The 10,416-nt window shown below is 46.9% G+C and overlaps 1 protein-coding gene across 3 annotated transcripts; it reads right to left on the reverse strand.

Moving 5' to 3' along the window:
- Positions 1-4,136: 4,136 nt before the first annotated feature.
- On the reverse strand, positions 4,137-9,765 carry ABT1 (activator of basal transcription 1). Of its 3 annotated transcripts, none has more exons than XM_083719701.1 (4): positions 9,676-9,765; positions 8,573-8,922; positions 7,757-7,932; positions 4,137-5,961 (listed from the first exon to the last, which is right to left on the reverse strand). In XM_083719701.1, exons 2-4 carry the CDS (start codon positions 8,835-8,837, stop codon positions 5,623-5,625), a joined length of 780 nt encoding a protein of 259 aa, XP_083575827.1. In that variant the 5' UTR covers positions 8,838-8,922; positions 9,676-9,765; the 3' UTR covers positions 4,137-5,622. The 3 variants fall into 3 exon arrangements, with proteins under 3 accessions (XP_083575827.1, XP_083575828.1, XP_083575826.1); XM_083719702.1 differs by having other exon boundaries at positions 9,706-9,740; XM_083719700.1 differs by having other exon boundaries at positions 9,532-9,677.
- Positions 9,766-10,416: the final 651 nt, after the last annotated feature.

The following is a 10,416-nucleotide window of genomic DNA, read 5'->3' on the forward strand; positions in this document are numbered from 1 at the left end:
TGTCAGGAAGAAAGTGGTGAAAAGCAAACAGCAATCTAAAACACTATATTTGATTGTGTCACAAGGGAGCTTAGAGTTGGCAACTTGACCAGGAAGAAAATGAATTCTCTGGAACCAGAAGCTTGAAAAACTCCTCTTTCTTTTTTTAGAAGTAGGACATGCCTAAAAGATGCCAACTCCATTTCCTGTTGAGAAGCAGTGTCAATAGTCTTATATTTCCTCATAGAAAAAAAATTCTGAAGATCTGCAGAGCTCAGAAATAAAATGTATTTGTGCAGTATTTTAACTGCTTTTGCAAATTGTGCAGTTCCTTTGATGGCAATACATTTTTTCAGTATCGTGCTACATACTTGCATTTAACTTGTGCTCAGAGATACTCTTGTCAAAAGTACTATTTTCTGTACCTGTTCCTGGTAATTCCTGTGCCCCCCACTTTTTTGCCTTTTGGGAATGTCATATTAAATTTTTGTTGGCTTGTGACATTCTTAAGGGTTCAGCTTCTTTCAAGAACACAGTTCTCTTGAGAAGAGGGGCAGCTGCAACTTCTTTAATGCATGAGCAACTAAAAGCACAGGTGTTAAATTGCAAGGTGCTGTGTACTGCACAACCTGCCATTTCACACTGCTAGAAGTGTTGCTTCAAAAAATAAGAAAACAGGCTGTTTTTATACTATTACTTCTACCAAGAGAACAATTGCCCTCTTACAGCAGCTGCAAAAGGAAGGGCAGGGGAGGGAGGCATTTTAAATGAAAAATCAAATTCTGGAATTCAACTGTGCTGTAAAGACACAAAGTTCCAAAGTCTGGGAGCAGCCCTGTCCCATGTCCCTGCCAGCCGTGCTTGTGAGGGTGGCGGGACCAAAAGAGGGCCCTCTCCCAAGGATCTCAGAACCTGGCCCAGTTCATAGGAGGTAATAGTATCTTGAAGGTGTAATGGCAGTGGTCAGTCCAGCCCCAAGGTGCAGGGGTTAATCTGACCACTGTGTAATCTTTACATATGGACAAGCTATGCATGCCGCTGTGTACAAGGGCTTGGGAGCTGCACACAAAAACATGAACATACACAGATTCAGATGTGTATACAATGGGGCTTCTCATCTCAACCTTCCTGCCCCCTCCCAGGCACATGCCTCCCCCATAGCTGTCAACTTTTCCCTTGCGAGGAATTCTATTTGGGATAAGGGAATTTCCCGTTAAGAAAGGGAAACATTGACAGCTATGGCCTCCCTCCCCCCTTGGGGACACCCCTGTGGCTATCAGCTCATGTGGTGTTAACCTCTGCCTCATTCCTAAAGGTCCCCCCCCCCTTTTATAAATTCACAGTCGTACCTCGGAAGTCGAACGGAGCCTGTTCTGGAAGTCTGTTCAACTTCCAAAACGTTTTGAAACCAAGGCGCGGCTTCCGATTGGCTGCAGGAAGCTTTTGCAGCCAATTGGATGCCGTGTCGGGCGTTCGGGTTCCAAAGAATGTTCGCAAACTGGAACACTCCCGAGTTTGCTGTGTTCGGAAGCCAAAACGTTTGACTCGCAAGGTGTTTGACTTACAAGGTCAAACTATACAAAGGAAGCCTGCTGTGAAATGGGCTGTGCAGAGTGCTCCTCTTCAGGGTTCCAGCCACCAGCAGCTTCTGCGGTGCTCCATTCCACCCCCCCTTCCTTTGCCCAAGTCAGTCCACGTTGAGCTGCTTCTGGGTTTTCCCGTTTGAGATTCCCTCCTCCCGTAATAATTTTTTGTAAACTTTGGATTTCCTGTAAGGCTTGCTGCTATTTCCCTCTTCTATTGGGACGGGGCAGTTTGATCTGGGTAAGGACCCGCACTCTGAAAAATGGGTTTGCTGCTTTGCACAGCAGAAGTGAGAGCAACGTTTCTGGGTTCAAGAACAGGAACCGATAGTTCAGTAACAGGAGCTTTATTTAAAGGGGCCTCTAAGACCTGCTGCTAAAACTGAAGGTCTAAGGAGCTGCTCAAGTTGTGTGATTCCAGGGCAAGTCCTCAGGCTGCCCCTTCCAGAGCATTCAAGGGGGACCAACAAATCGCAAGCTCTACCAATGCCCTCTAGGCAGTCTGCAGCGCACGTTCCCTGCTGCTGCCTCCCCTGAGCGCATTCACCTGGCTGGAATGCAGCTTGATACACAAAAATAAAAGCCAGTTTTGTTTCTCTGCCTACCACCAGCATTCGGCCCCAAGGAGGTTGCCCAAGAGAGAATGTGGCCCTCCGACTTGAAAAGAGTCCCTGCCTCTGGTATAGAGGTTGTGCATACTCTGCCTCCCCCTTGTGGTAATCCCTTGCCATTGCAATGCAGCCAAAAGCACATCTTTGTCCTCAAAGCAGCCTTTTGGATGGAAAGGAAATGCTCGTGAAATGCATCCTGCAGCATGTTGGCCTCTGCATGCTGCAATGAGGTTCTGGCCCACAAAACGGGCCTCAGTAAGCGGCTGATAAGAGTTTGCTTTGGAGTTGCTGAAGATGCATCTCTACATGGCCTTTGACCCCCGAGACATGTTTTAGGATTTACCCTGTTCTTTTTGACTGTTTTGTTTTAATACAGTGGTACCTCTAGATGCGAACGGGATCCGTTCTGGAGCTCCGTTCGCATCTAGAAGCAAACGTAACTAGCGACGGCATGTCTGCGCACGCATGCGTCGCTTTTTGCTGCTTCGCATGCGCGTGACATCATTTTGAGCACAAGCGGCGAAACCCGGAAGTAACGCGCTCCGTTACTTCCTAGTTGCTGCGGAGCACAACTCGAACGCGCTCATCCTGAAGCACATTCAACCCGAGGTATGATTGTACAGTATTTTTAAATTGCTATAAAACCCAACCTGGGGCTTTGTGGTCAAGGGCAGATAAGAAATAGAATAATTAAAAAAATGAAAATGATGCCTAGTGGTGCAGCTATAAAACTGCTAACACATTTGCAAAGCTAAGCAAGGTCCAGTACAGTTTCAAGTTGGATGGGGGACTGTGTGTAGAGATTTCTACATTGTAGGGCAGCTTTCCAAACTTTTCATGTTAGTGTCACACTTTTTAGACATGCATCATTTGGCAACACAGTAATTTAGCTTTACTAGCAAACTAGAGGTTAAACTAACCCTTTCCCAGCCCTTGGAAGAGAGTGGGGAGTGTTTGCGCAGCACACCTACAAACTGCAGCCGACACTGATGTGTTGCAGCACACAGTTTAGAAATCTTTGTTGTAGGGGGTTGGGCTAGAATAGATGACCCCCTGGTTCTATGATGCAAACCAACCACAAGCCTTTCTATTTGTCTGGGCAAAATGGAAATGCAGCAAATTTTCTCAATGTTCTTTTTATCTTTTTGTAAACCACTTTGAGATAAATAGGGTCTCAGCTGGCATACTAAAAATGGAGCTGGTAGACAGCCACCCTGGACCCAGAATTGACTTGTACTTCCATGGACAACTGTGAGTCCAAAATGACTCCCAGGCTGCGCACCTGGTCCTTCTGGAGCACCAGTACCCCATTCATGACCAGGGATTCCTCACACCTGCCCCCCAAAAACAATACTTCTGTCTTGTCAGGACTCTCCCTCAATCCATTAACCACCACCCATCTTCCAACCACCTCCAGACACACAGGACATTCACCACCTTTACTGGTTCCAGTTTAAAAAGAGGTAGAGCTGGGTATTATCCACATACTGGTGAACACCTACCCCAAACCCCCTGATGATCTGTCTCAAGAGGCTTCATATAGATGTTAAAAAATGGGGGGGGGGCAGAGCCCTGAGGCACCCCACAAGTGACTTCCCAGAGGTCTGAACACTTGTCCCCCCTCCAACACCACTTTCTGGACACAGCCTAGAAGGGATAAGAACTACTGGATAACTATGTCCCCAGCTCCCAACTCCTCTAGATGGTCAGAAGCATACCATGTTCAGTATCAAAGGCTACTGAGAAATCCAGCAGGACCAGGAGGCAGGTTTCACCTCTGCATAGCCTGCCGGAGATCATCAATGCAACCAAGGCAGTTTCAGTCCCATGATGGGGCCTGAATCCTGACTGGCGATACAGACAAAGAGGTTAAATCATTTATTTAGGACAACATGAAGGGGATACAAATAGTTCAGTTTTGAAGGAAAAGGGTGGAGTGAAGGGAGAAGGAATTCTCAAAGTCTTTCAGAGCTTGTCAAATTGCTTTTATTTTTATGTCTGCCTTCTCACATCAATACAGCAGGAACCTCTCCATCTTTCACTTAGAGGCAGAACAGGCTGAGAATGAATCTCACTTCATATGTAAACTCAATGTTAATCATTATACCAGCTTGTTTCTATGCCTTTCCATGTCTTCCTCCTCCTCTGGAGGTTAGATTCAGAAGCCATATTGCAGAACTAAAACACATCAATCATATTCCAGCAGAAAAAAGACATTTGGATGGAAACGTAGACGCTTTCATCAAGATTTCTGGGCTCCAAGTACCAGACACAATTCCAACTCCTCAACTGAGTTTGTGTACCTGCAAAACTCTAATTCTGTTTCAAGCTTTTCCAGCATAATGAAGCTGTATGTATCATTTAGGGTATGGCTTACCAGAGAAATGCTGAGCATTTCAAACAGGAGCTACAATAATCCAACTGTTCTTTTACCTAAACAGGGAATCGGATACTACTTTAGAACACTTCCCACTTGATGTCCACACACTGCAGTTAAGGAACAGACATAACCAGTGCTTCAAAATGATTTTTTTATTTACCAGTTGTTACCTGCCTTCTCTCTCACACACACATTAAAAATGGAAATAATTCCTAATGTAGGTGGAGTCTGCTTAGGCTTAATTTCTATTGTTGAAACATTGTGAAATGCAAAATAAAAACAATAAAAAATTGAAATAATTCCAGTAGTAACAGCCCACATTTTTTGGACAATATATGAAAATGATCAATCCCAAACCCAATTCAACACTTTTTGGAAAAATAACATTTTCATGGGGTCTGTGTGAATATTGCTGTTCTAGCCCCTGATGTTTGTTTCAAATATCAGCTGCATGTTGACTTAACAGTATTATCACTTTAATGTCACCAAAACACTTAGAATCCCCATTTGGTGCATCTCATTCCAAAGTACCTTGGATGATCAGCGGCAGAGAACTGAAATGTCCACAAAGGCAGTGCTTGGCCTGTTCCTCCCCCCACCCCCAATTTCTAAATGAAGATCAAGGTTCCTATTAGCAACTGGATTCCAGCTAGTTTCAGCTCCCCTCCCCCGCAGTAGCATCTGATCTAGAACAGCACACTCTTCCGCTGGATCAACTTCTGAATTTGATTCGGGACTGGGCAAGGTGGGACAGCCAGCGCCAATCTCAGCTGCCAAGAGAACAACCAAAAGAGCAAACCTTTGCCAAATCCCCACAGGGGAAAGCTTTAATGCTGCTCAGGCAAAGCTGGACAGCTACCTAAAAAGAGGCTCCGCACAGCAGAAAGATCAAGTTTTACAACCACGGTGTATGTATAAAGTGTGCTGTGCACCTGACAACAAAGAATGAACTTCCCCTGCCTGCTTTGGTAGGTTCAAGAATAGACTGAGTCTGCTTGGCTTATAAAAACCCAGCAGCCAGCAGCTAAACCAGGGTCAGCAGCAAATCTGACATTCCCGAGGGCAAGCACTACTGTTGGATATTGAAGATCTTGGATAGCAGAGAGCTGTTTGACTGCGATTTCTGCTGGATCTCAGCAGCCCGAGCCAACTGCTTCTTCAGGTGCTTGTTCCCTTTGCTGGTCTGGATTTCTTCCTCAGTCTGGCGCTGGACAAAGCCCCAGCTCTTCTCCTCCTGTCCTCCCCGATTGCCCTTTTCTGAAAAGCGCTTGCTCTTCTCTACATTCTGCAGGTAGAAATTAGTCTCACGCTTGGCCAGTGAAACTTCGGCCCGCATGCGCTGCTGCCGCACCTGACGCTCATAGGCCAGTCGCTCGCTCAGGTGAGTCCACTTGAAGCGGTGCAGATACTGGGGACAAAAGACAAGGAAACTTAAGAAGGGCCCTGCAGGATCAGGCCAAAGGCCCAAGTCCAGCACTCTGCTTCTAACTGTGGCCAACCAGATGCAAGAGGGATGTCCTCCACAGGCCACTCCTAGCAACAGGCATTTAAAAGCATGCCACCTCCAACAGCAGAGGTACAGCATCTTAACACTGTCTAAGAGTGATACTTTATCCAGTGCATAGAGTCCTGTGGTCTCTTTTCCTTCCCTTTACAGTGGTTAAGAACCTCGGGTTAAGAACATAATTCGTTCTGGAGGTCTGTTCTTAACCCTGAAGCACCATTTTAGCTAATGGGGCCTCCTGCTGCCGCTGCACAATTTCTGTTCTCATCCTGAAGCAAAGTTCTTAACCCGAGGTAATATTTCTGGCTTATCAGAGTCTGTAACCTGAAGCGTTTGTAACCCGAGATACCACTGTATTAACAACGTTGGCTTAAAAGATTTGACAATCGTGCAAACAGGAATGGCCAACGTCCGAATGATCAAGAAGCACCTCTGTTCTCCAGACATTAGTCCGGGGACCCCTGCTCAGTTGGTTAATCTCCATAATCATGCAGCATTAAACATTTTAGTGATATGGAGAACTCATACTTGGATGATCTGACATCATCAAAAGGAGCTGGAATGGGAGCAGAGAAATGACTGTACTCCCCAAAAAGTATCCCCTCATGACCCACGTTTGGCAGCAGCCTATTGCTATTCCAGAATGTAGCTGATTTGCCAATGCGATACACTTTGCATATGAAAGGATACCCATATGGATTCATTGTTTCTTCTCCTTGGAAGTGAAATATTACTTTGAGGGTCAACTCTGGACTTGACCATCCCTGTTTCTCCACAACCCCCCAGCTCCGTGGGCTTTGGGAGCAAGAAGCACTGTGATATTTGTGCCCACCCTTCCAAGCATAGTTTTGCAAAGCTGTTTTGCATCACATTAATGAATAGAAGATGGATGTGAGAGAGGCTTTTGCACACTCATGACTTCATCCAATGAGAGAGCGAGAGGGAAGGTCCAGTACCTTCAGAAACACCACTTTATACCTCATTCCTTCACCCCCATCGTTCTGCCCGGACACTGAAGTCCAGCGCCAAGGGCCTTCTGGCGGTTCCCTCGCTGCGAGAAGCCAAGTTACAGGGAACCAGGCAGAGGGCCTTCTCGGTAGTGGCACCCGCCCTGTGGGACGCCCTCCCACCAGATGTCTAATAGAAAAATAACTACCAAACTTTTAGAAGACATCTGAAGGCAGCCCTGTTTAGGGAAGCTTTTAATGTTTAATAGGTTATTGTATTTTAGTGTTCTGTTGAAAGCCACCCAGAGTGGCTGGGGAAACCCAGCCAGATGGGCGGGGTATAAATAATAAATTATTATTATTATTAGTCACAAGATCAACTAGATGCAAAGGGAGTACAGTGGTACCCCGCAAGACGAACGCCTCAGAAGACGAAAAACTCGCTAGACGAAGGAGTTTTTCGTTTTCTTAGCTGCTTCGCAAGACGCATTTCCCTATGGACTTGCTTCGCAAAACGAAGCTTGCCCCGCAAGTTCCGGGGATAGCGGGGAAGCACAGCGCGTCTTCCCCGCTGTCCCCGGACGGTCTCCATAGGAACGCACTGATTGATTTTCAATGCATTCCTATGGGAAACCGTGCTTCGCAAGACGAAAAACTCGCAAGAAGAAAAAACTTGCGGAACGAATTAATTTCGTCTTGCGAGGCACCACTGTAATCCTTATTTACTGGCGCAGCCCTCAGCACCCACTTACCTTCATATTCCAGAGGTCATAATGAAATCGGCTCCTCTTGCGGACACCCATGGGCGTATTGTGCAAACTGGCAGCTACCACCTTTGCCACACGCTTATCCCTGAATTCTACCCAGCCTTCAGTGAAGTTCTTGGCATTGCTACCTGCTTTCTTCTTTTTCTTTCGTATAAATCGCTCTGCAGGACACAGAGAGGAGGGTTACAGGTTCGTGCAGAATGTGACAACGGCCTAGTTTTAAATGCAACCTCAGTCCACACATCCACTGGCCGATCGAAGGTCGGCGGTTCGAATCCCTGCGGCGGGGTGCGCTCCCGCTGCTCGGTCCCAGCGCCTGCCAACCTAGCAGTTCGAAAGCACCTCCGGGTGCAAGTAGATAAATAGGGACCGCTTACTGGCGGGAAGGTAAACAGCGTTTCCGTGTGCGGCTCTGGCTCGCCAGAGCAGCGATGTCACGCTGGCCACGTGACCCGGAAGTGTCTCCGGACAGCACTGGCCCCTGGCCTCTTGAGTGAGATGGGTGCACAACCCCAGAGTCTGTCAAGACTGGCCCGTACGGGCAGGGGTACCTTTACCTTTACCTTTACAGATCATAAATCAAATAACACTCTGAAATCAGCTTCTCTACACTAATCTCCACGTCTTTCATACGCTCCCCATACCAGATGCTGACACTGGTTCTAAGGCGCCTGCACCCAACATGATATTTTGCTTTGTAGCCTTTCACCATGGCGTTTATTCTGCCTGACCCTGTTCAGCTGACTGGGAGACCCACCCACCCCTGCCCACTGCTCCCCAGTACACACAAAGAAGGCTCACCTTCAGGCTGCAGGAAAATACGTCCTACTTCACCATGCACACTAAGCAAATTACGGACGTGTCGTGGCCGGAAGCGAGGAGGGATGTGACCAAGGTAAATTATGCCTGGCACAACTTTTTTGGCGCCATCTTCAGTGGAGAGATCCAACTGAACCTCACTTCCTTCTTCCTTCTGGTCAGTCACTGCCTCTTCCTCTTCAGTGTCCATTACCAAGTCTTCAGCTCTTGGTGTCTCCTGACACTTCTCTACACCTTGATCAGCCATCCAAGCGTTGCTCTTACTGCTATTATTATTATACTGGATGGCGCTGGGGGAAAAGGGAACGTTGCGCTGGGAGGTTGCTTTCTTCCTGCAAGAAGACACATATCAAAAAATAACAACACTCAGGAATCTGCAAGGGAGAGAATGCCTCTTGTTAACACCCAGACCCTCACTGTCACCCATGGGGATCCCTCAGTGTCTCAGTCCATGACATTTATTGTCACTTGACATTTATATTGCTCCTTATCCCATAAGCCATGGATAGGCAAACTAAGGCCCAGGGGCCGGATGCGGCCCAATCGCCTTCTAAATCCGGCCCACAGATGGTCCTGGAATCAGCATGTTATTAAATGAGTAGAATGTGCCCTTTTATTTAAAATGCATCTCTGGGTTATTTGTGGGGCATAGGAATTCGTTCATATTTTTTTTCTTTCCAAAATATAGTCTGGCCCACCACAAGGTCTGAGGGACGGTGGGCCGGCCCATGGCTAAAAAAGGTTGCTGACCCCTGCCATAAGCCCTGGGTCGCAGCAGACATCTGCGCCCCTACTGGGCAGGATGATAGAAGTCTGTGTTGCCCAGTCCTGTCTGCTTCTCGGGCGCTATACTGTGGCCTGGTAGACCGAACACAATGCCAACAATACAGCATAAAGCAGTGGTTCTCAAAGGGTGTGGAAGGAACAATAAAGGCGCTTACACGTGCTGCTGCCCTGCATGCCCTTCACACGTGCGCACACACGTGTCCATGCCAAGCAGGTCAAAGCCTTAAGCCTCCATGCCCTTCCGCTCCGCTCCCCTGCCTCGACCGTGTCCCGTCCCCGCCACTCGCTCCCTTCCGTACCCACGAAGAACTCTCACTCTCGGCGCCCACCTGGAATCTGCGCGGAGCACTTCCGGAGCTCACTTCCGGCAGCTGTCGCAAAAGGAAGGCGCCTCCCCGCCCCATAGAGATAGGAAAATAGAAGAGTGACACGCATGCGCAGCTACTCAGACTCCATTCAAAAGGAAAAGCCGCCTTCGATCTGGCAGGACTCAGCCAGAAGAATTTTTAGGCCCGTCTGAAGAGATAATTATTGAATATATTTTTATTTTTTCAATGCAAAATTACAACAAAAATTACAACACTGAATCCAAAATAAAACTATACAAACAAGAAAGAAAAACAAAACACAAAAAACAAACACACACACACACATCTACAAATAAAACCTATCTTCATTCTAATCTAGTTATTACATACATGTACACATATTGCCTTCCTTCCTTTGCTCTAAGACCTCAAAATGTTTACTCTTTCTAAATTGTTGTGTCTAATGTTGATTACCTCTACCTTTATAATTTTTAAAGAAAAAGAAAAAGGAATTATTGATGTATTTACTTATTTATTTTTCTTTTATTTACACAAAGCAGCTAAAAATCTGCTTTAAAAACAAACACCTCCGAGCGGTGATGCAAGCTGCCGCAATTCCTGCCAAAGCACCCGATTCTCTGAATTTCAGGATCAAGGGATCCAATGCAGCCCCTTTTCCCGCTGTAGACACGAGCAGGGCGCCGCTGCCCTGGGCGGTATCCTCGGCGGACA

The sequence above is a fragment of the Podarcis gaigeae genome (assembly GCF_964106915.1).
Source record: "Podarcis gaigeae genome assembly, chromosome: 17".
Taxonomy (NCBI): Eukaryota; Metazoa; Chordata; class Lepidosauria; order Squamata; family Lacertidae; genus Podarcis; species Podarcis gaigeae.